This window comes from Stylophora pistillata, chromosome 5 (assembly GCF_964205215.1).
Source record: "Stylophora pistillata chromosome 5, jaStyPist1.2, whole genome shotgun sequence".
In the NCBI taxonomy this organism is placed as follows: domain Eukaryota; kingdom Metazoa; phylum Cnidaria; class Anthozoa; order Scleractinia; family Pocilloporidae; genus Stylophora; species Stylophora pistillata.
In genome coordinates this window covers 39032681-39058153 of record NC_142523.1, presented here as the reverse complement: position 1 = coordinate 39058153, position 25473 = coordinate 39032681, and the positions used below count along the sequence as shown (strand labels likewise).

The 25473-nt window shown below is 39.3% G+C and overlaps 2 protein-coding genes and 1 pseudogene across 4 annotated transcripts; 1 reads left to right on the top strand and 2 right to left on the bottom strand.

Annotated features, from left to right (window-relative positions):
• The first annotated feature begins 86 nt into the window (after positions 1 to 86).
• Positions 87 to 8079, top strand: LOC111341396 (uncharacterized). 3 transcript variants are annotated; one of them, XR_016001829.1, is made up of 6 exons: positions 87 to 571; positions 1142 to 1361; positions 1573 to 1677; positions 3124 to 3255; positions 3670 to 4952; positions 5533 to 8079. XR_016001829.1 is itself a non-coding variant. In XM_022948365.2 (6 exons), exons 1-6 carry the CDS (start codon positions 291 to 293, stop codon positions 3989 to 3991), a joined length of 963 nt encoding a protein of 320 aa, XP_022804100.2. In that variant the 5' UTR covers positions 87 to 290; the 3' UTR covers positions 3992 to 8079. The 3 variants fall into 3 exon arrangements, 2 of the variants coding, with proteins under 2 accessions (XP_022804100.2, XP_022804099.2); XM_022948365.2 differs by having other exon boundaries at positions 3670 to 3753; positions 3851 to 8079; XM_022948364.2 differs by having other exon boundaries at positions 3670 to 8079.
• A 23-nt stretch (positions 8080 to 8102) lies between these two features.
• LOC148731899 (uncharacterized) lies at positions 8103 to 9034 on the bottom strand (annotated as a pseudogene).
• A 2215-nt stretch (positions 9035 to 11249) lies between these two features.
• On the bottom strand, positions 11250 to 23967 carry LOC111341394 (VWFA and cache domain-containing protein 1). Its single transcript, XM_022948361.2, has 14 exons — positions 23687 to 23967; positions 23019 to 23187; positions 21909 to 22081; positions 21257 to 21502; positions 20625 to 20766; positions 20008 to 20300; positions 19526 to 19667; positions 18910 to 19204; positions 17908 to 18104; positions 16814 to 16909; positions 15626 to 15953; positions 14395 to 14821; positions 13886 to 14133; positions 11250 to 12425 (listed from the first exon to the last, which is right to left on the bottom strand). Exons 1-14 carry the CDS (start codon positions 23867 to 23869, stop codon positions 11441 to 11443), a joined length of 3924 nt encoding a protein of 1307 aa, XP_022804096.2. The 5' UTR covers positions 23870 to 23967; the 3' UTR covers positions 11250 to 11440.
• Positions 23968 to 25473: the final 1506 nt, after the last annotated feature.

Genomic DNA, 25473 nt, shown 5'->3' with positions numbered 1-25473 from the left:
CTTCAGAGAAAATTCTTAAACTTATTTTTTGTAGTCGTTTAAAAGCTCCCTCAAAGCCCAATTTCATATACATGTTACAATACTTCGCTATTATAACATAATTTAACGCTGCAGCTCAAAACAACGGTTCAATGTTCATTTTTCGATTATGCTAAAAATATATTACGTACGTCACTGCTTTTCCGAGAAAGGATGCTCAAATTTGGTAATGCGCGTCTGTATGAGTTGTGAACCTCGCAGAATTTCCTAGAGATTTTGAAAAGGCGATTGCCATTCCTTTATGATAGTAAATGGGAGCAGTTTCTTCTCATTTCTCAGGAAAATTGACGTCGCAAATAGAATCTGACTCATTTGAAGCACCATCTGTCGTGGTAAAATCTATGGCAGAGGCTAATTATCCAAGAGATCCGCATACTGCAATCCAACATACTGGGAGACCTAGCTTTTCTCGAGAGGAAGTCAACAGATATTCAAACGCGCTTCAGACATGCCACGAGTTTCTAACCAACAGCTTAAGTCTTGTTGAACGACAAAGATCACTAGAGACTGAGTTGGATACTTGTCACGACAGGTAGGGGTTGATTCCGTATTTAAAAGATTGGCTTCAGAGGACCTCAACCCGTAAACATTTAATTGAACGGAATTTTCGCTCTTTTAGTAATGTTGGGTAAGTCTCAAAAATAATATAAGCGTGAGCAAGAGTAGTTCACTTTCGGAAAGGAGCAGGCAGTGTGATCATTTTCCCAGTGCCAACTTAATGTTTCAGTGTGTTCGTGGATAGCTTGTAGAAAGTATAATTGGTGTCGAAGGACAAATACCTCAGCGTCTTCGGGAGTTAACGATCCAAACCTCATGATACACCTCTCCTTGAGTTCTTGAGCTGGTGCACCGAAGCTAAAAAGGGCAACATCCATGCACGGTTTCAATTTAGATGTAGCCATGAATAAAGAAGACATTTGGATTCAAAACGTTTCTTGGTTGTCGATTTGCTATTGGTTTATGCGTCTCAAACTATAGAAGGCAACATCCCAGTACGGTTTCAATTTAGACGTAGCCATGAATATAGAAGATGCTTGGATTCAAAACGTTTCTTAGTTGTCGATTTGCTGTTGGTTAATGTTTCTCATTCACATCTTTTAAGGTTGCGACGTTTTACCGAAGACCACGCTCGCTTAAGCGAAAGTGTCAATGAGAACATCTCGAGTTCCAACCGACCATCTGCACTGGAAAGAAACTACGAACAGTTTTATGATCATGAGAGGATGGATGCAATCGACTTCATCGAAAAATCACGAATAAAAAAGGAAGTCACCAAATGGAGTGAAATTGAGGACCAACGTGTCGCTTGTGTGGTTTTTGAGGTCAAGTTGTATTTACTGTCTTCTGAGATTCTCGTTTTCTTTCTTTTAGTTACTGCGTTCAATGAAATGATGTCCGATCAAAAGAAAGGGTATTGTGAAACTACTTATCTTTAATCTTCTTGCCGGTTCAGAAAACCTCAAATTCAAAATATCTTTGTATTTAATTTCATCGTTCATGATTTTAATTATTCGGTAATTAATCAAATTTTAGGAGGCGTTCAAGGCAGCTCAAACTTTAAAGGAAAGTTTCCTTGAGGGCATTTCGTGCATGATGAAGTCAGCACCGGCGATAGGAGCTCAGTACTCTGAAGGAAAGGTGAAAAATGTTATTGAATGAGTATTTGTGCAGGATATTTGTAACAATTAAAAATTATCTGTCATGATTACAGAGATTTTAAAAGAAAGTGCTTGTCTTTAATATGATAGGTCTTGTAGGAGACGATGCAATACGAAAAGGTTTCCATGAAGAGCTAGGAAGCCTCTTCGTAACCATGCTAAGAAAGCTCTAGCATCGATGCAAAACCATTGTATTTTCTAAATCTCCAGATTGCATCTGCAGCCAGAGACAGCTTTACTAAAAGACAACAACCATTCAGATTTTAAGGCATCTTTAAAAGAAACTAATCAAAGTGCATGAAAATGAACGACAACTTTTGCAACTTTTAACAAACCAGCTCAAAACTGGATCAATAATATGTTTTTACATACCAGAAAGACTTTAAGTTAGTTAATAAACTGTGTGATTTCAAAATATATGTTTTAAAGGGGTAATAGAGCCTCGTGTCGTGTAATTTTGGCCTTAAGTAAGGGTTATCGGCCTGGAGGGAGGGGTTATGTGATTTATTCCCTTCTTGCGTTGCCCTCGGGCTGCGCCTTCGGGCAACGCACAAGGGGAATAAATCACATAACCACGAGCTGAAGGCCGATAAATGGCTTATTTTTACATGTGCGAGGATTCCTCAAGGGATGCAAAAATACACTGAAGAAAAATGGCTCTATTGTTCATGGTTGTTTTGTTTTTTAACACTCCATGCTGGGATTCACAAGTTTCTCGGCTTTTTAATAATGTTAGTTTTTTAAAGTCGCATTTCGAATTAGTTGTTCGCCTTGTTCGTAGTGAATGCTAGGAACAGGCTAGCAATGTTGAGCGATTCAGAGTCAGAACTGTTTGTTACTCAAAGCAGTTTAATTGAGGTTTCGGAAAACAACTTTGAATCTTTATTTGCGGGTGCAGACAACGAGAAAGTGGTTGAAAATTTTAATTTACGCACCGCGGATCTTTAGGTCGACCTTTTTACAGATAAAGAAGATTCCGGCCGAGGGATCACTACTGTAACCGACAAGGAAATTCAGGCGAGGAATGAAGGAAGAATACCTCTCAGTTTAATTTCAGAAATTGTAGCGTCGTATTTAATATTCCTAAACAAACATTTGTAAATTTGTTCTTCGTGAACAGGTAATTTAAATGTGAGGGGATTATGTATTAATATGCAAGGGGAATAAGTCACTTATCCCCCTTGCATATTAATACATAATCCCCCCCCCCCCCCCCCCCATTTCAATTTGCTGTTCATTAGCCCCGCTCTTCCCTTCAAACAATCAAAGCCGCACCCAGCTTTTCAGACAATTGATTCGGGGTTTTTTTTAATATATCCTCCTCCCCCGAAAAGAACGAAGGAATCCGGGCTGATGAAAAATAAGATAAGATATATTACAACGTTTAATTGTCAGTGTAAAAATGTCGATTTCCTATTTCGCGCAGAGTGATCCGGTAGTTTTCTCTGTCAAACGTGACCAGCGTCAACCAAGCTCTCTTGGGCAAAGTGATTTGAACAACTTGAAGGCAATCTTAAAAGAGACAGCAGAAAGTTGTGACATTGACGCAATCATCAAGGTAATTGAAAAAATTTAATTGAGACCCTACGAATAATAATAATAATAATAATAATAATAATAATAATCTTAAAAGAGACAGCAGAAAGTTGTGACATTGACGCAATCATCAAGGTAATTGAAAAAATTTAATTGAGACCCTACGAATAATAATAATAATAATAATAATAATAATAATAATCTTAAAAGAGACAGCAGAAAGTTGTGACATTGACGCAATCATCAAGGTAATTGAAAACTTTTAATGGAGAACCTACGAACAAACAGTTAACATCGGTAAATGGAAAAGGTTGCAAAAATGTTCAAGTTTTCTCATCGAGGAATTTAATGCTATATCTGCAAAACTACAAGAGCTGTGTGTCATGTCATATAATACATATTAATCTATTCTCTCCTTTCTTTCTTTCTTAAATAGAGAGTTTATGATTTTCTCTCTCATCGCCAAGAAAACGGAAGACTCTCAGATTACACAAAAGACTTCTTCCGTAAAAAAGAGATGGTAAGGTATTTGGAAAAGTGTTGCAGGTATGCATGGAAGATGGTCTGCCAGACTCCACCCTATTTGATTCAAGGAAATTCTGTTATACTTAAATCAGATGCTGTCTTCGATTCTGCCTACCATCAAGTCCCCAGGAAATATGGCGAGTATAATTCAGGACTCATTCGCATGGTTCTTTGGCCTGGTTTGTTTGAGGGATCGTCAGGTAGAGTTGTTCGAAAAACTGAAGTTGTTTTAAAGTGACAGTTCTTAACTAAAGGAAACTCTCTGGATTGATAGTAAAATTCCCCTGAGAGACTGGTAAGATTCTTCCCTTATATCAGTTACAACCTGGCTGTAGGTTAAAATGATGATGCGAATGAGGGATAGTTGTGTAATTGACCTAATAAACTTGTTTCCTGCAATTCTGCATCAAATTATCTGTTTTTTCGTGTCCAGCGTGTGTTTATCGAGCACGCGAATGACTTTAAAGAGCAACTTACGATCAAACCAATCTGCGAAGTCTTTTTGTCAACTCACCTGTTCAGAAGCCACTACTCTTCTGGCGAAAAACTAGAGTTGAGATACATCGCACAATTCGTGCAGCGATTTCAAATTTAAGCAGTTGCTTTGAGGGTTCTCAGATAATTTTCTTTTGCATATTATTGGATTTCCCAGTTTCGACCTAACTCTAATGTGCTCTTCTTCCTGCACTTTTAATACCATGGAACACAAAATTCAAAAGTTACCTAATCCTAGTGTCACCTTGCCATAAATGGATCGTTTAATTAGGGACTTTAGGCCTTCGGTCTTAATCATTATCATTCGATGATTATCATCAGAATTTATTTTGTAAGAAATATACAACTTTTTTTAGAGACATGTTTCGGCATTCTAATGCCATTTTCAATCAATGAGTAACTGAACGTGAGTAATATAACAGACAAGTAGATGAATAAAATATTTACAGTATGATGTAATACAAAAGCGGGTACTAATTACAGCGTGACAACAAACATGAAATTAAGGGTGTGAACTAAAATGATAGAAAAGTTTATAATGTTGTAATTGTTTGTTAAGTTCAGGTTTGATCTTATTTATATAAAAAGCTTCTTTGAGTTTTAAATCAATTGAGTTGTTGGCAGAATCCAGAATACTGAAGCAAGAAAGGGAGTATTTGTTCTTACAAGAAGGAGATGTGTTAAAATGCTTAAAAATAGGTGAGTTTTTATCGCTTTCCGTGTGCTCCTTTATCCTTGTAGAGAAGTGGCGACTAGTTTCGCCGATATAACGGGAATTACATCCCACACAAGAAAATTGATAAACTACCATTGATAAACTACCATGCATTTTAGAGCATCATATTTTAATCGTCATGTTTTGTATTTGTTTCTCATGATTATTTTTCGTTTTTGTAAACGAACAATTTTGACTTGAAGTAATAATAGTTAAGAGTCTTGTTGTCTTAGCTGCCGAATATTCATAATTTTGGAATTAGGGAAAGTTCGTTTCAGTTCTTATCACAAGTAGCTCAAGTTCGCATAAAGAGCCTCTGTAAATACGTAAATAGGTTGCATAGTAGACAAAGTATGAGGATTTGAGTGGGAATGAGCTGTCCCATTTATAGGCCAAAAACTTGAACGAATTTCGAATGAAAACTAAACTGACCTCGCTTCTGCGTTTTGTTTGTTTGTTTGTTTGTTTGTTTGTTTGTTTTTTTTCATTCTTGTGAGCTCTCCAGGCTAATTTTCAGTTGTTTGAAACTTTACAAAATCCCTGCTTTGATCTCGATATTTGTAGGACAAAGCGGGTAGCTGAAGGAATAGCTCCGAGTCCAAACTTGTAGAATCGCACGTTTTGGTATTCATCAATGGCCTCAACTTTGCTCAGCGCCCTCTGCAAGTTCTACACCAAGAACGCGTTAGGCTAATATACTTCTAATCTTCGGTGCAATTGCTTTAAAGCTACGTACGCATTCTACTGGCTGAAGGCAACAGCAGATTCTTTAATGCGTCTCAACGGAGTTCATTAAGAGATGTAGAGTTAAATTTTTGGAAGTGAAGAAACAGTCAAGGTCACTTCGATTCCCGCCGACACGCAATACCTGGTGATTAAAACTGAAAGTGCGTTAATGAATTCGAGTTATCATATGCATTTGCTTTCCTTGATACCTAAATTACCTTAATACAGTGACAAAGACCTTTTTTGTCACTACAGCTTTAGTTTTACCTTATCATATTATAGTATCACGAACTTTTCGTCCCATCTCTGAGAAGTTCCATAATTCCATTTTAATTCTCATTTCCTTGCGAAGGCGTCTACTCACGTAAAATTGTTTTTAAATATTCAAGACAAAGTATACTTCACATACCTCGAGAACACATTATATATGCAGGTGGAGCGATGGATGCTAGAGCCTATCAGACTTTAGGGGAGAATAAAATTTAGAAAATCTTTCCATTCATGGCTGAGACTATGGAAAAATCGAAGTTGGAAAAGAATTTCGAAATCGCACCGTGTAATGGTAGGAAAGGTAACGATGATTCTAGTCCCTGGCAACTTAACTAATCTGCTGAGTTATGAGAATGGTACAGACGACAATTGTGTAATTAGACCACATTAAAAAGAAGAGGAAATCAAAATTAGAGAGGGCTACCTTTGTCTGGGCTCCGAAATCGTCAAAAGCTTGTTTGAGCCAGCCATCGCCTCTTTCATCTGTCCGTTGAAGAAGTTGCTCACAGAAAACAACCTCAGAGGCATCAAGCATTTGTTCTTTTTTGGAGATTTATCGAAGATTCCTCTATTTCAGGCCGAGATTCGAAAAGATTTTGAGGATAAATTCAACATCCTCATCCCCAAACAAGCTGAGACCGTACAAGTAGTGCTTAAGCTGCCTCGTCCCCGGTCGCTCGCTCGCGATTATATTGGGGATATTCGAGTTAATTATTAAGAAAGGCGGGGGCGAAGCGAAAGGAGTGATGAGATGGGGAGACCCCTTGCGCCCCCCCCCCCCAAAAAAAAAAAAAAATATATATATATATATATTCGATCGCGAGCGACTGGGGACGAGGCAGTTTTTTCCGGCAAAGACTTGGGAAAGCCTGTGGGGGAGGCGGGTGCTTAAGTTAAGAGCGCGGTGATGATTGGAAAGGGACTGTAGGGTGTAGTAGAGCCGTGTCTCCCGATTCCGTATGGAACCAGAAAGTTTCATTAAGAGGTACAGAAAAGAAAATAATTTTATTTTCATTGGACGGAGTAAAAACATTAAAAAAGAACGTCTTCTGTATTTCGGCAAGGGAAATCATCATCTAAATACTATTAAGTTTGCATCTCTGATAGAATTGATCTTAACTAACAACTCAGCTATTTGGTATTTGAAACTCCCTTTTTAAGGCGTTCTTTGGCGAAACCGCTGATTTTACTAATATAACATACTCTTGGTTGTGCGAATTGAGAGAGAAAAACTCAGCATTAATTTAGGATCAATATTTCCACGCCGGCCTCAACTTAGCCGAGCGCTCCATCTAAGTCGTATACCAAATGAGCTTTTGCTCCCACTCTATATCTGCAGGGGGACTGGTAAAAAAGGTAGCTTCTGGCTACCTATGGTTGACTGGCCTAAAGCAACATCAGACTTTAGGATTACATTAAGAGCCGCAGATTAAAGGTTCCTAAGATCATTTTCTAAAACGTAAGACGCCGAAAAATTAACGGGCGAGACCTCGTATGTGTAAGTTCAGTTTACGCGTACCACTGTGAACGTCCCTGCTGCTGGACTATAGGCAGAACGTATCATCCTTGAAGAGTGAAGAGACTGTATAGCTTAGAGTAAGAATCTTGAATGAATTTTACCGAATATTTTTGTTAGATATTAATAATCACATTCAAGGGTTGTCCCATATTTTATCGAAGTAGAGGCTTAGGATGAAGAAATAACTTAAAAAATCCGAGTACTCCGTGAGATTTCAAACGTAACCCCAGCAAGATCTAATTTCTCAATCACACATTACAATCAAAATATTATTTCCTTTCACAGCCCTGTCGTTCGATTTAATGCCTTTTAGTATCTTGCGGGTCTCGGGTTCCCTTTTTTTTCTTGTGTGTTTGTATGTGTGTCTGTTTGTCTGTGTGTTGGTCCTTTATCCTTTTGTTGTCGGTATGCGATGTAAACTGGTACTTGAACTTTGAACTTGAACTTTATTTTTATTTAGACACGGTAAATCTATCAGATAAAATAATAATATTATTACAATCTATTATTACAATTACATTCTACTTTAATCTATATAAACATGATCTAAAATTTAGAAGTGAAATAGAAAAAATAAAGAAATTCTGCTTTACATAGATGCCGTGTGCGTTTTGTCGATTCAGACGAAGAAATTGCGACAACCATTTGGAAAAGATTGAAGTGATTTTGCTTGCCGCAATTCAGGGGACAAGCTGTTCCAGATAACCGCACGTTATAGCTAAAGCTATTTTTCAGGAAATTGGTGCGGGGCAATGGAACAACTAGTTTGTTTTCAGAGTTCTTTTGATTATAAAGAGAATCATATTTAGTGAAAAGAGAACCAAGATAGTCGGGCGCAAAACCACGTATAGATTAATAGACCATGGTGGCCACTTGTATTTGTCGCTGAGTATCTAACCGTCTCCAGTTAAGTTGCTCAAAAAGAGGATCAGCGCTTGAGTCATAACTGGAGAAGGTCAGAATACGGGCAGCCCGGTTTTGCAACTTTTGGAGCTTATTCGAAAGACCTCTGTTACAATGCCCCAAGACCTCGCTGCAGTAATTAAAGAAAGGTTGAACTAAGGCATTAAAAACGGACTCCAGCGAGGTTCGGTTAACAAAAGACCTACAACGTTTAATTTCTCCAATTCCCCATGCAATTTTCTTGGCTATTTTTTCAATGTGCATATTCGATGAAAGGTTTTCGTCTCTATGCACACCCAGAGATTTAACCGAGCTAACTTGTTTAATTATGCCACCACCTAGGATTAGTATAGGGGAAGTATCGCAAGTACCTATCCTTTGCCGCGATCCAATTAACATGAATTCAGTTTTAGATGAATTTAGAGTCAATTTGTTTTCAGTAAGCCATGTAGTAACATTGGATAGGTCGTGATTCATAACATCATTGATCATTTCTATGTTGTTACTGGCAAAGGTCAGGTGAGTATCGTCGGCATACAAACGTGCAACTGAATTAGACAGGCAATTAGGAAGATCATTTATGTATAAAACAAAAAGCAAAGGTCCTAGAATTGTTCCTAGCGGAATTCCACAAGTGAGAACTTGACTAATCGAGAGCGAACCATTTACGAAACATTGTTGATTACGATTATCTAGGTATGACCTAAACCATTCATAAGCGATACCGCGGATACCATATTCGAATAATTTGGACATAAGAATTGTATGGTCAATGGTATCGAAAGCCTTTTTTAGGTCGAGAAAAACTACTGCATTCATACTGCCTTTATCAATGTTGAGGGCCTAATTGTTTGTGGCCTCCAACAAGGCAGTAACAGTTGAATGAAGCTAACGAAAACCAGATTGCTGGCTGGAAATCAAATTTTTTCAGTGAGATAACCGTAAACCTGGTCGTAACTGATACGTTCAAACACCTTAGCTACTACAGGGACGATAGAAATTGGGCGATAATTGTTTAAGTCGAAGTGATCTTACTCTTTGAAAAGTGGAATAACCTTTGCGCATTTCCGTTCCTGAGGGAAAACACCTGATCTGATAGACTGATTAAAAATAGAACACATAGGATCAGCTATCAGATCGGCGCACACCCTAAGAAGTCGCGAAGATATCATATCTAAGCCTGTGGCTTTCGATTTACAAAGCTTAGACAAAAGTGAGAACACTTAAGAAGGATTAATACATTTTTAACTCAAAACGTTTGTTAGTTCCCTCAAGGTAATGTAGGTGTGATGGACCATTATTGGAATAAATATGGATAGCAAGCTTGGGTCCAGTAGAAGAAAAGTGATTGTTAAAGGCATTGGCCAGCTCAGGAGGGCCGTAAACAGAGTTGCTATTGCTTTTGATTTCTTTTATGGAACAATTATTAGTTTTCCTCTACGTGAGCTCATTTACAATCCTCCAGGTCTGGCACGAATTGCCTTCGCTTTCATCTAATGCTCTTTTGCTTTTTCTTTTTTCGTTATTAACTAGGTTGCGACATTTTTTAAATTGTAGCCAGTCATTAGCATTCTTAGAACGCGATTCTTTCAATTTAAAAATATCTCTGTCATGCATTCGCTTCTTTAAGTAAGGTGTAATCCAAAGTGACTTTGAGGCGCGCGTCCGTTTTACATGAAGTGGAGCATGCTTGTTTACGCATTCCAGGAATAGTTGTTTCCATGCAGCCCACATTGAATTAGCATCAGAATAGCTTTCGATGCTACTCCAATCCTGTTGACATATATCGTTACGAAAGTGATCAGAGTTAAAATTCTTCAATTTCCTATATCTCAGGCCGGGTAGTATGCTTATTCGTTGTCGATTCTATAGAAACTTTACGAAAAGCGTAAACTAAACTGTGATCGCTGATGCCCGTATGTGAGACCCCTGAGCAGACGACCCTATCTGGAGTATTTTTAAAACTTAGATCAATTAGAGTTGATTATTTGTCGGTAATTCTAGTATGTTCGGTTATTAACTGGTTAAGGCCGTAAACTTCGGCAATATTAGATAAGATATTTGTACTGTTGTCAAACTTAGGCGCGGCCATATTACAATCCAGATCTCCTAAGACGTAATATTCGATATTTTCTGAGTCTAGTTTTCCAATAAGATCTTCAAATGGTCTAAAATGAAAAGGTCAATTGAAGAATCAGGGGGTCTATACCAGGTCATAACGGCAAAAGGCCTTTGATCTGGGCCTCTTGATTTCGACAGTCAGACTTTCTATGTGTTCACATATTAGATCAGAGCGAACAGAATAATTGAATTCGGAACGAATAGAAAAACAAACACCCCCTCTAGACCTACCGTAGCCAGAAATATGAATTTCATTATCGCTTATTGTGTCATCCAATTTAGTTTCATTTATGGCTAAGATATCGATAGGTATGTCGGAAAGCAAAATTCTTTGTTCGTCAATGTGTGCAGAAAGACTATTGATATTTAGCAAGGCCAATTTAAAGCCTCGCTTAGACGGAAGAAATTCGTGAGAAACGATTAGGTTTCCAAGGTCGCGATTACGCTCTGAATTAAACGGACGGCGAGTAGGTCAACTACATTCATCTAATTTATTCGCGAAGTTCTTATACATTTTGGCAATACCTGTCTCACCAAGATGAAGTCCTCCTCTATTTAAGTCTGTTGAGTGAATGTCATCGTGGCGTATGGTACTTCGCAAACCGGTCTTTAGCTGCTGTACCAGGCCTTGATTCAGATCTAAATATTGTCATTGAGAAGCTTTCCTCTTACGTGAGGATATTGAATTCGTGTGAAGATCAACACATACAGTTATTAACATTATTAAACAGTGACACACCTGTTAGCCCGCCTTCATTTTTTATTCATTTTGAAACAGAAACTCAGTACAGAATTCAGAAATGTATTGGTTGAGAGCCGTTAAAAGTTGGTTTAGCTTTAAATGCTACAAAAAGAAAACCAATAGATTCAGTACGTTATCAGAAAGTTCAAAAGAAGACAAATCGTGTGTAATTAAGGAATGAATGGCGGGGTTTATAAATCACCATTCTCGTCAACTTTCGGTTCACCCCCGGAAGTGGGCAGGGGTTCTTGATTCTTTCGGCCGCGAGCGTCCTCCGAGAATGACACGTGACGGTTTGGTCTGGGTCGGCGCCTTCTGGCAGCAGATTGCCCTCCTCCTGGAGCCTGGGGTGTCTGCATGGCACTCTGCTGTGGAGCAAATGACATGACTTGTGACTGACCATACTTTGTTGACCACACCCCAGACATTGCTTGGGTTGGATAACCCAACCCTTGACCGCCCAGCCTCATTTGCATGTTGGACGCCATGACTGTACTTTGCCCTGGGTAGTTCATCTGCATCGGGGCCTGCTTGGTGCTTTGGCCTGGGTAATTTAAAGCCATCTTTGACTGCCTGCCTGCTCCTTTCCCTTGGTAATTTGCCATCATTTTTGACTGCTTGACGGTACTTTGACCGGGATAATTCAACGCCATCGTTGATTGCACAGCTGTGCTTTGGCCGGGATAGTTCAGCGACATTTGGTTGAATCCTTGATTGGCATCCATCACAGCCGTAGGGTCCATCAGCATATCTATTGCTTGAAAACTCATTGGCTCCTGTACATACTGGGATTTCTTCTTGCGCATGCAGCACACTACAACGATAAGAATAATAATAAGAAGTCCTCCGGCGCCTGATCCCGCTATGATAAGTAACATCTTATTCAGCCTTCGAACTTCTTTGGTCTTTCTTCTTGGAACCTCTGGTAACAAGAAAGGGTTTTCTTGACCCATCACTCCATCATAACACTGTCGGTCGCTCATACATTTGGGTTCCTCGAGAAGCGAACCGTCAGCTTCCCTGTTACACCAGAAACACCCGAATATCTCATTGCACTCCTTTTCATCGTAAAGCTCGCAGTGCACGCTGATGCATCGTCCAAGGTCAGCGGAATTTTGCTCGAGAGGCCCACGCTTTGCTACTGAAGGTGAAGGCTGGGTGCACACTGGGATGTCGCTAAACAATAGAATATAATCTAGTGATTTATAAAATATTTATATATACCAACACGTAATACTTAAAATATTTTCTGCAGAACAATAAAAGATTGAGTGTTTTGTTGAATCAAACTAAGGCGCACTGGAACTAGGTTTAAAGGTTGCTCAAATTAAGTAATTCTGGAGTAATTTCACTATCTGAAAAACTGCGCACCTATCCCTTCCCTAACTCAACAAAGTCAAATGATAACAAGTTACCATTGGGGGGAGGGGTAGGTAAACAGCTGCTGGGATACTGACATCCGTAATTTTTAGATGCCAGTTCTTTGCATTGATGAGTCCATACCACCATGGCTAGTTTAGTGTGGTCCTTTGAAAACGTTACGGTGAAAATTGCAGTTGTTTCGTAACGTCCCCCAGCTCCATGTGCCCTCAGCTCAAGAGCGATTACTAACACCTTAATTTTCATAAATGAGCTGCGATTCATCTTTCTGCACTAGCCTATTTGTGTTGCATGAAGAAGTACGGGGGCTCTCCTCATATAGGGGCTTGACCTGACCGCATTAAGCAGTTTACAATCTTGAAGTGAATTTTTGCAAGTGCCCCCAATTTCGGAATCAAGACCAGACCATAATAACGGGAGCTACGTTTTCTACTCTTTGCGAGGAGTGCATGTGCTCTTTGACGTCCCCTTCTGTTCAATACATATATCTTATTATACGTTTTGTTGTGTAGTATCGCTGAGTATTTTTACGAGTTGGGCCGTATTTTGACGAGCCCTTAGGGCGAGCAAAAACTACAAATAACGGGTAAAAATACTAAGCGATACTACACAGCAAAACGTCTAATAAGTTATTTATTATCCAACACGCCAAACTGTTATTTGGGATTGCGTGACAGAAGTATGCGAAGCCGAACGGAATTGGCGCGTTTTTGTGTTGCTGTTTCTATTTTCTTCATTAAATGAAGAAATTTTCTGGTCGTCAAGCTGTTTTTCTTCGTTCGACTCATCTAATGAACTTGGATCTATATTTGTCAGCCATTCTGACTCTTTGTTGTCGGAAATATGATTAAAATTGTCCGATTTTTTTTTTTTTTTCGTAACTACAATCCAATTCTTCTCTTGCGCGAGAGAGAAAACCTGTTTAACCGGTAGTACAATAGACGAGTACAAACATCGCGTGATATTTTTACTCGTCTATGGCGTTATTTGTACTCGTCTAGGCGTAGTTGGATAATAAAGAGAAGATATAAGATACAGAAGACGGGATTTACGATTCACCGTCTATATCCGAACTTTTAATCATTTACAATTGTGGTAAGGAAGGCGGCTTCTTCTCCTGAGTTATTTTAAAGACCCTTCGAGCTAGTCCGGTCTGGGACTTGAACCTTCGACCTCCTGCAGAACAGTTCAGCACTCTACTGCCTGAGCTGGCCAGGCGGCGGTAAACACGTGAAAGGTGACTTCGAATCACTTACCTCTCGCGAGTGAGGCTAGCGTTACAGATGTTGTATGCCAAGCGAGCTTTGCACGGACACTCACACGCCATGCTTTCGTGATGCCTGCACATTTCGCCGCAGGTGCACGTGGGCCGGTTGGTGAAGCAAGCAGTACTTTTGGTGACAACCACAAAAACGTTTGTTTCGGGAACTTTAATGAGTGCGTAGGAACTGCAACGACGCTGATTTGAATGTGTGCCTTTGTATACGCCGTTTTTTATCTTAATCTGAAAGAGAGTGTAAAATATTCTACTCAATCTTAATGGTTAAAGGTGAAAGGTCTTCTCAACGGTAGACCTCAAATATTTCTCAAGGGCTAAATTGGAAACGTCAGCATTAGGAACTCTTAACGGTGGCCTTTGTTCAATATCAACTCAGTTCATAAACCAAATCATCTTCTTATGCCCCTTACCGTCGCACCACCACAGTTTCTGTAGAACCTATATCCCTTTATACCTTTAGCACTGCTGCCCTAAGTTACTGTTTACCTCGTAGAAGCGTTGCAGCTTTAGGAGCATAAAGTTCTGACATTCCTTCCTAACCATTATTCCATTCTTGATCAAGTCTTGCGCGATATCGCCGTCCATAATTGTGATGTGTCTGTTGAGAACCTTGTTTGGATTATTACCAACATGTTCAAAGTTTGGATGATAGACCACATAACCGCTTGTGTCCAGAAGAAAGCACCGCAGGTTCCGGCTGGAATCCAGGCATTTTTTCCCGGCGTTGTTTTTGAAGTTTGCACCAAAGCTTGAGATGGTTAGATCACCTCCAACAACGCCAAACAAGTTTTTTTTGCCGTACGAAGTTTTTATAGACTGGCTGATTGAGACAATGAAACCAGCACCCAGAGGATCTAGATATGGAGCTGCAAATGATATGGAGTCAGGGCCATTTGCAACAGCACGTATGAACCTAAACAAAATTAAACAGAAAATAAATATAAAACGTGAATAGGATAAGAGACTCTTTTAACACAATTGGAGCCTAAATCTTTGATCAATTGAAAACATGACCTGAAAAAGTTACAACAAAAAAAATAGATGAAAGAAATCAGCAAATGAGGCGTAAGGTTTTGGCGTGCGCCAGTTTAGTTTTCAGTTTTTGAGTCGCAATTTTCGAGGTTGTTGATGTTTTTTCTGAGTTAACCGTGTTACCGTTTCAACGTTTTTCATTTGAATAAACGTGCCTCCTTTTTAAAGAAATTTCCGTTTCCGCTTCAGAACAGTTTTATTTACTGAAACTCTAGTAAAATAAAATAGATATAATAAGTGCAATCTAGTATTTTCAACCTAAAAAATTCACGTGGGTAAAAAACCAGTTTGGCAAGAGAACGGACGTAAAAGCGTTTTTTCCTTCTCCTTCCGATTTTGGATATTAGTGTCCGAATTTTTGTCACAAGAGTCCGGTTTTTTACACTAGGGTCCACCTATAGACATATGTGTCCGAATCTGCACACAGGTGTCCTATTTTGGACACGTCAGTGTGTCCCATTATGGACACTAGTGTCACGCGTCGCGTACATGAATGATTGTTAAATTTCACATAATTACCAACGTCAAAATTAATTTTGTTGTCAATTTTAGACACTAGTGAAATCAAGTAAATTTTGTTGTGTTGCAACTTAAAACTTTTGTTCCCTTTAGGTGATAAATAAAGACTGTTCCCTATTGATAGATCAACTTTAATCCCTTGATACCCAAACAAACTCCAGCTTACCATGACCGAGTGGTATGGTCAAAATTTGGCGGCAGAGGTGCTCCAGGAAACATCCGAAGGACACCATTGTAGGTTCCAATGTAACGACGCACAAATTTCCTCAAATTAATATCCTGATTTCTTCGAGATAACCAAGTTTCATCCAATAGTGAGGTCAACACGGCTGTCATGATCGGATTGACATCGAATTTATCACCAGCCTTGTGTAAATAGAGGAATGAGTGTAGCTCCCGAACATAGTCTCGGACAGCTGTGGCGTTGTCTGCTGCCTCTAGATAATTTGCAGGTTCCTTGAAGGCTTTGGCGGTGAATTTAATCACGGAGCGATCTGAGATAAAGAAATACCATGGTCGATCTAACTGAAGCCATATTTCACTTCCCGCTGTCCTATTATGTGTGTAAGATATTTGGTATCTTGTCTTCACAAGACTAACGGCATTTATTGCGTTCCCTTGTGTTCAAGTTGTTTTTTCTCCGTAAACTGTCTCCTTGAAAAAAAAACTCTGAAAGCACCATGCAAAAGTTTGCCTACCTCGAAAATTTAGCGTAAAGCATTTATAAATTTTTTTCATTTACAATGTGTGGATCCTCGCCACCGTCAGCTATCCTAATTCGTACCCAATATTCCTCGCCACCGTCAGCTATCCTAATTCGTACCCAATACTCCTCGCCACCGTCAGCTATCCTAATTCGTACCCAATATTCCTCGCCACCGTCAGCTATCCTAATTCGTACCCAGTATTCCTCGCCACCGTCAGCTATCCTAGTTCGTACCCAATATTCCTCGCCACCGTCAGCTATCCTAATTCGTACCCAATATTCCTCGCCACCGTCAGCTATCCTAATTCGTACCCAATATTTCATGTGACATAAGCTAATGCCTTACATACAGCATTGAAATTATTGTTATAGTGTACAAGTGAAAGCAACATCTATTCGTTGATTGTCCGTGCTGAAAACTTCCTCGTTCAAGTCTATCACGTTCTATCTAATGCTGATATCACTTAAGACCGTCAACATCTTTGTGCGCTTTATCCATTAACCGCCAAACTCTCGAATTTTTACACAGACTTCTCTAACTCCCTCCTCCCTCCCTCTTCTCTACTCTCCCCTCCCCCTTGCACAAGGACATCTGTCCTATCTTACCCCACCCCCACCCCCTGCACAAATATATCTGTTCTATCTTACCTGGATAAGAAAGAGTGTCCGTATGATAACAAGTCCCAGTCTCCGCGCGAACATCCATGCGATGATAAGCAATGGGGTTTGCTGACATTGAGTTTGCTAAATGAAATAGGTATTGCTTTGTTATATTTTATAGAACACTTTGCAGAGAAGAAACTTTTTTTTTCCGAAGGCCAGCGGATTTGGCACATTTGATTTTGAGGGGGAGGCTTTACCGATCTCTGACCCCGCCCCCCCCCCCCCTCCCTTCTTCCGGAGTGCGTGCCCGACACGAAACAATTGGAAATTTGTGGAACTCACCAATTTCCGAATTTGAGAGAGACATCTAACAATTTATTTAAAACTCAGAATTGTTATCTGAGAATAACGACACTTCAAGTGTGCCTTGAAGTCCCTACTCACCCCCAGCGGTTTATATATATTTCGATTCTTTGCGTTGTCAGGATTAGTCTCCTAAAAAATATTTGCCATTGATTAAATATTTCCCGAGATATGCCGCCTCTAGGTTACTCTTTTGGCCGCATCGTTTTGACCTGGCCGGGAGAGAATTGCTGGGCCGAGTCTCGGACCTACCACCTCTCCAACATTCAGTGACGTCACAGGATGAACTAACGTTAACTTCTTGTACAAAAAGTTGTCTATTGCTGTAAAATGATGTGAAAATGCCGACTCGTTGCGTGGTCGCTGGTTGCTCAAATACACCAGATTCGTCTTAAGGCATATTCAAGTGAATGTAGGCACATCGATCGAAAGACGTTCCGGCTGTGACGTCATGAGGGACTTTTAGTTACCAGTATTAGCCCGGCCAAATCAAAAGGGCGTGGTTAAAGGACGAACGTTGAGGCGGCATATCTCGGGGAATATAATCAATCAAAAAAAAAATGTTTGGAGATAAATCCTGATAACGCAAAGAATGGAAAAATACAGAAACTTCTGGGGGTGAATAGGGACTTTAATTTAATCATTGTTTTCACATTCCATGGAAATCAACTCCGCGATACTGGGCCGTGAAAAATATCGAAAAAATTCTAGAAATCGTCATAAGAATTCCTCAATTTCTTTAAGCACCAAAAAGTATAAACCAAGGAATTACTCACTGATGAGTCTGCTCGCATATTTCTCTCCTGTGTCTCCTCCTTCAAGAGCAACACAAACCATGTAATCTTGTCCTCTATCGCTTCCGACTTCAATAGGTTTGCAAGCATACGAGTAGTCTTTTAGTTCTGTTTGTACACCGTCTCCCAACACTCCTCCCCTGGAAGTGGAAACCCTTCGAGCTAGGAATTTCGCCTCTCTGAAATAAAATGAAAACAACAACAACAACATTGGAAAAAGATATGTTTGGAGATCTAGGTAAGGAAGTCTTAAAATATTTATCCGCAAGTCGTAACATCGTTCGCAGCCGTCTTTTTGACTGTTAAGCAACTCACCACCCACTCTCCCCTTCCTCCGAAAAAAAAGGAAAAGAAGAAGTCTTCGTTGTTTTAACTTTCAAAACGTCGAAGGGTAACAGTAGATTTTTCCGTCTCAAATTGTTTAAATGGTTGTGGTTTTCGGGTTACCGTCTCACTGAGATTGATGTTGCTGCACTTGAGGTCCGAAAAACATACCGCGTTTTTGACGACTTGTGCATCCACGAAAACAAGTCCGTGCATCGCAAAATCGGCCAACTGTCATCGATTGTCGGTGAATTACCGGCCGACTATCATTCGATTATCGATTGAAATGTGCATCGACTATCAGCCGACAAGTAGATGGAGTATCAACTAGAGAAATATTCAATCAGTTGAGTGTCGAAAGTAATCCGGTATGGTTCGGTTTTTGTTTTACGTCGCTCTGTGTCCAGAAAACTTGCACCACTCTCTGAACCAATCAGATGCAACTTGAAAACCACGGCATTTTATGGGGGAGTTCTTATTGGCTCTGAAGGGAGTTTTCCTCTCTTCTGATTGGCTTTGGTTTTGGTTTTACAACATTCAGTCAAAAAGGCTCTGACTAATAGATCATCAACAAAAGCCTTTATAAAAGCGCGAGTTCCACTTTATTTATTCAGAAACAACGGACGGAGGTTGTCAAACTGTGAATGATTTACGACCTACTGTAGTTTGCCAGTGCTCTTCACTTTTTTGAATAACTGCTTAAATTCCTTTCCCGGTTCAAGCTCAAAAATGTTCACTGCATTTGGATCCTCAGATATCGACTCTGGCGTCGGCAGTTTGGGATGGCTCATCACGTGACCATTCTTGATAACAACCAGAAATGCATAACTATTAGGTCCGGCCTGGTTAAAGTATTGAACATCAGCCAAAAGATCGGTCATGGGGATATCTACACCAGCTACACCTGCCAGTTTCTTGTGATGGAAGTAGGCACTTGCAGCTGTTATCATGTAGCCTGGAGACAAAAAATGAATCAACAGTGAACACTTTTGCTTATTATATTCCATTTAATCACGTGTCACATAGGAGCCTCGTTCTTCGTGTAGCTCACTGGTAAGACATCGGAGCAGGCCCAAGCTCGTGACAAAACGAAAAAAAAATTTTAATTTATCGTGACCAGTCCCGGTCAGTCAGTCCCTATATATCTGGATTAGACACACCCTAGCTGATTATCTGGCGGACAAAGCTATCAGCCAGTTCTTCATTTCATCGATCTAGGCTAGTGAACGATTGTACCAAAGTTTTTGTACTGACCTCTTTGACATGAGGCTCTTACCTAATCCCCACGCGTCCACATAAGGCGGAGAGAAGACTGCAACACTCTGCTGAGCCGGTGTGACTTCCATCAGATAGTCAAAGTAACCTCTCAGCTTGGAGTAGGGATCTTTTGTACCATAAGCACTCATCAGTATGCCGTCCTGTGAAGTGATAACTACTTTTTGAGGTCGTTGATATTGTTATCGCTGTTGTTATTGTTATTGTTTTTCTAAAATCAAACTGATGTCAGTGGCGACTGGGACTCACGTGCACATATGCATGTCTCAAACGTACACATACAACTTCCAATTATTTATTTGTTGCTTTCTTCTCAATACCCTTCCGCTCGAAATTTTATTGGAGAAATTCTCCTTTGGCCACTCTTGTGATTTTTAAAAGAGGTCAAGGCCGGAGGTTAAAGGCGAGGATCTTATCGTGCTTCCCTGACACGTTAGTTTTTGTATTTTTTTTCTGTGCCATGAGGTACTTTTGTCCTCTTACCGTTTCCTGCATCAGATCTTTCAAGAATGAATTCCCTTTATGGACTTTACACATCAGTAATGTTAGCATCTTGAAAGTGCTATTGGAATATTTCAACAATTCCTGTTTAAACTCTTGAAATTGTTTCTTGATCGCTTGCAAGCTTTGCTTTTCGGTGCTCCTCTGTCTGGGAGTTCCGTCCGTGATCAGGAGAAGCATGGAGGGTCTAGTTTGAATTGCCTCGGAGGCAGATTTTAAGGTGTTTATTACGATCTGAAATGCTCTCTGGAAGGCTCTGATAAATCGTGTACCACCTGTTTCACGCAAAGCAAACTTATCAGTAATTCATGAATTCAAAACATGATAACGATAACGATAACAGTAGCGATAACGATAACAGTAGCGATAACGATAACAGCAGCGATAACGATAACAGTAGCGATAACGATAGCAGTAGTGATAACGATAGCAGTAGCGATAACGATGGCAGTAGCGATAACGATGACTATAACGGTAACAGTAACGATAACGATAATGACGGCGATGATGATAATGGGAATCATAACAACGCCGATAACGATAATGAAAACGATAGCTATAAAGAAAACGATTTTTTGGAATGGCTGTGGTTTTCCTACCTCGCGGTTGAGCACTGTCAATGAAAGATTTTAGGTAGTTGAGGGTAAATGTGCTGGCAAATGCCATGGTAGTGTTGTAACATTCATCAACGTCACTGTCAGCTGGCAAAAAGGTTGATGAGTTGAAGAGAATCAACGATACCTGGGAAGAAAAATTGTATAGAAGAAAAAGTGACTGAAGATGTCGCAGTAAGTTGACCGTTGATTTGGCGATTTTCCTATCGCCTGCTTGAGCAATAAGTCTACGACAGTATACATGACTGGTCACCGACCAGCTTATACCCAGAATAACCGTCCGACCAATTGATTAGGTCCTTGGATAGGTGTTTACTCATCTTAACAGGATATAAACTACCCACTCACTCACATACTTATTGACCGACTGACTGCCCGATTGACTGGTGACTGACTAACCGACTACGTTGACTGTCGACTGTGCTACTGCCTAACTGACTGAGAACCTTGCTTAGGAATACATCTACCTGAATATTGTGAAGTGCATTTGAACATTGTATGGAATTTGCGCTATAAAAATTATTATTATTATTATTATTATTATTATTATTATTATCATTATTGATACCTAATTAACATAATTTGACGTTCATATCAGAAAAATCCAATTTTCAAACCTTGTCTTGAGGATTGAGTGTGCTAAGTACCAATTTAGCTGTTTTGATAGCTTGACCCAGTTTGTTGCCGTGATAACCGGTTGATGTACTGGAATCCACCATAATGACGATGTTTTTAGGGGATGGCGTCGCTGTGGTGACGTACCAGGGTCTTATTCTGTTGTCATACTTACCACACCCCGAAACACGGGTGGCAGGATAATTATATATCACTCCTTCTTTAGATCCAACATATTGCCATTTTGCCTGTGATCAGACAAACACTTGGATTGGTGAAATATCTAGTCTATTTAGCCTTGGACTTTTTTTTCACAAGTCATTCAATAGTCCCTTTTACAGTTTTGGGCTTGGTGGCCAAGCCTTTGAACAGGAGTGAGGCTAAGGGTGACCCCGTTGTGATAGAGACCTGTATGCACTTAGCATGATAACAAAGTAATTTGCATTTGAAAAGAAGCAACATCTCTATCATAACAAGGTCACCCTAAGCCTCACTCCTGTTCAAAGGCTTGGTCACCAAGCCCACAACTGTAAAACGGACTATTAGGATTTCGCATGTCAAAAAATACTTTGTACAAACATCTTTGGGAAAAAACTTCCTAATATAATATTACTTTTTTTTTCCTTTCCAGGTGTTGTTCTTGTTTACACTTACAGTTAATTTATTCCTATCGAATTCGGTTTTCACAGACGAGAAATCAGCTACTTTTTCCTTTAAGTGAGATGGAGCCTTCATTATGCACATCTCAGTATCTGTAACACTGTCCTTATACCATGGGTCATACTTTGTCTCGATTTCTTCGGGCAGCTGACAGCATCGGTGGTATGCTAAAAAAATTTCAGCGAAACTTAAATTAACAAGTTAGACTTTAACACACTTAGACTAAAAGCTAATGTACTAATATTAGTAAAAGAAGATAAATAACCCACTTCACGAGATTACTGTGATGTGGTCTAGCCTGTTTACTGGGAATTGGGGGGAGGGGGGGGGGAGGCATCTGTTATATTCGCTTTTATTTGAGTGTAAACTGCTTAGCAGTCTGGTAAAGTCCCCCGCACAGTGTTGTAAAGCGCTATGAGTTCAAGATATGAGCGCTTTATAAATAAAAGTTATTATTATTATTATTATTATTATTATTATTATTATAAATGGTTCAGTGAACAACATATAGGGCGTAACTTTGGATCTGGCTCCGGTTGTTCAAAGGGCGGATAACGCTATCCAGCGGATAAATCGCTATCCAGCGGATAAGTGTTACCAAAACGTGCTGCGCTCTCCACCGGATAGAGATTTATCCAGTGTATAGCGTTATCCATCCTTTGAACAACCGGGGCCTGGCCTTTTGATAGATAAAGAATTATCCTCATTAACTTCTTACGCTTTCTGGGCTGTTTGTTATCCTCAAGAGCTCTAGTAGCTGCCTCAGCGATACCCTCAACAGCTTTTATTGTTATTATTATTATTATTATTATTATTATTACTATTATTATTATAAATGGTTCAGTGAACAACATAGAGGGCGTAACTTTGGATCTGGCCTTTTGATAGATAAAAAATTATCCTCATTAACTTCTTACGCTTTCTAGGCTGTTTGTTATCCTCAAGAGCTCTAGTAGCTGCCTCAGCGATACCCTCAACAGCTTTTATTATTATTATTATTATTATTATTATTATTATTATAAATGGTTCAGTGAACAACATATAGGGCGTAACTTTGGATTTGGCCTTTTGATAGATAAAGAATTATCCTCATTAACTTCTTACGTTTTCTGGGCTGTTTGTTATCCTCAAGAGCTCTAGTAGCTGCCTCAGCGATACCCTCAACAGCTTTTATTTTGGTTAATAGACGTTTTTGTAGTTTGGTAGCAAGACTTGTCACAAGAGTTTTACTATCCAAGTCTTCTGCCTCCTGAATCCAGCTCTGAACACCTTCCTACAAATGGAAAACAGTTTAATAGGTAAAGATCTATTCATTTTTCCTCGGTATATTAGCATCTCTATTGCTAGAGGCCTAACAAGCCTCATTTTCATCATCATCATCATCATCATTTACCTATTACCTTAAACACTTATACCTGAGCGTTATATGGAAAAAGTCCGAGTGCTCCCTTCTTAAGAGGACTCGGACCTACGCATACCCAGAACGCAACTGTGATTGGCTGGTTTTCATAAACTGCGGTTGACAACTTGTATATCGATCTAAGAAACTCCTCCCGAGTGTTTGTTTGTTTGTTTGTTGTTTGTTGTTTGTTTTTCGTCGAACCATCTTGTTCATATCATGATCTCAGTTTTCTCACATTTCTGTTTTTCAGTTCAAAGAATTGTGGTTTTCAGTTCAAAGAATTGTCTTATCTTTTAATGTCTTACCGACTAAAAACACTGAAACGCATCTTTTTATTTTATAAAAACATGCGAATCAAAACCCTACTTACCTTAATCGCTTTATAATTATTCGCGTTGTTTGCAAGATTTTTCACGTGTTGGCTAAACTTTTCAACAATGTCGCGTGGTTCAATATCATCCAGATCGCGTGCAATTCGACGCTTTGCGACATTTTCTTGAACAGCCAAACTTATCAGAAGACACAAACTTATGGCCTTCAAATACGCAGCCATTTTTGGATGGCAAATCTACGTTACAAAATTCTGATTTTCAGACATTTTACGGCAAAGCTTTATCTTTTTGAGAGAAATTTTCGGCCATGTGGTTACGTCATAGAGAGCACGTATTTAATGAGCTAAACGATGACGTAGGAAGCTCTAAAATGGGTTCTGCGAGTTTAGATCTGCCTTTTAAAACCTCTTCACAAGAAGCTTTTACTTTTTTGTGATATCTTTACCGCCTCTATTACACATTTTAAATTAGAAATCAGAAAAGTATTCCTTTCATTTTGTGCCTTTTGGTGCAACCTAGACATCATTTCAAGTTTCACGAGTTTACTTTTTTCCTGCGCGCGCGCTAAAATCGATCAGACAAAATCCAGCTCCTAACGTAGACTGTTTACACATGGCTGAATATTTCAATCTACCTGTTCTGACGCATTTTGCTCGAATTTTCTGTCTTCTTTTGTTTGTTTGTTTATTTGTTTATCGGTTTCTATAGATAGCAAATTTCCACTTGGATCGGAAATAAATGCCTAATCTGCTCTCATCATATTTGCTACAAAAAGTGGCCGTTGTCGGTTAGAATTTAACGGTCATTTTTCAGCAGGTGCAGCGCTAACGTAACGCTACTACGTGGGTCTTATTTCCGACACAAAGTTTTCTTTATGTATCTACACTTGCTTTCTTTTAATGCGTTGAAACATCTGACGGCTATTTTGTCAAATTTTTTTACTGTCTTTGTCTGTTTTCTGTAATTGCAGTTTACAAGATGAACAAGAATCATCGTACTTTTGAACAAAGTGCAGATTCATGCAAATTACTATTTGTTCTCAGTTTCATATGAGTCATTCGGTCAACTAGTAAAACTGCCTTAATGCCGATAATGTAGTTTTTGTTTTTCAGTGTTTGTTTTTTTTTTATCCTTCCGGATCACGCCTAACTTAAAAAAAAAAAAAAAAAATTCCCACTAAACCCGTAGGCGTGCGAAGCGCGTTGAATATCACAGGAAGACAAGTCAATAAAAATGCAAATTAAGCTTAGTTGCTTTGTTAATTCTCCGAAATAGATCCGGGATTTTACCTCGAATATTGGTCGTTCCTTAGACACAACCAAAAACTTGTGTTATTCTGACAAAGTTGGACAGATAAGAACTATAAATCACCTCGCGGACTGACGTTTTGGAGCAATAAAATCTTGCAAAACAGTCTCAGTTTCCCAAATTGTGTATCCGCGAAGTTAGTTCATCGACCAAGGGATATGCGTTATTTATTCCTGCCCTTAGGCTTTGCAAAACTGCTCACAAAGTTAAAGCGTCATATAGACGCGCCTAAAAAAACAATCGTCAATTTAAGACCAATTCTTACGATATGCTGGTATCAAACTTTTTTTATTACGTCTCGTAGCAACGGGCTTGAATAAAAATTTATCAATTCGGAACAAAAATGTATCAACTGAAATGGTGAAATTGCAATTAAGAACGAATCTACCATAATTATATTTTCTCTGTGCTAAGTAATGGGTATCCTTATTGTAAAAGAAAACAATAAAAACTTTCTTAGTTTAATGGATAATCCTAGCGTCAGCTGCCACTGTGATCATAATTCCTCTTTCAAGTG

Coding starts and splice junctions, on each gene's coding strand:
- LOC111341396 (XM_022948364.2), top strand. CDS start 291: ATGGGAGCAGTTTCTTCTCATTTCTCAGGAAAATTGACGTCGCAAATA. Junction 1,362..1,572: donor TCGCTTGTGTGGTTTTTGAG/GTCAAGTTGTAT, acceptor ATCAAATTTTAG/GAGGCGTTCAAGGCAGCTCA. Junction 3,256..3,669: donor ACATTGACGCAATCATCAAG/GTAATTGAAAAA, acceptor TTTCTTAAATAG/AGAGTTTATGATTTTCTCTC.
- LOC111341394 (XM_022948361.2), bottom strand. CDS start 23,869: ATGGCTGCGTATTTGAAGGCCATAAGTTTGTGTCTTCTGATAAGTTTG. Junction 20,767..21,256: donor CACTCAATCCTCAAGACAAG/GTTTGAAAATTG, acceptor TTTTCTTCCCAG/GTATCGTTGATTCTCTTCAA. Junction 12,426..13,885: donor GCTAGCCTCACTCGCGAGAG/GTAAGTGATTCG, acceptor TCTATTGTTTAG/CGACATCCCAGTGTGCACCC.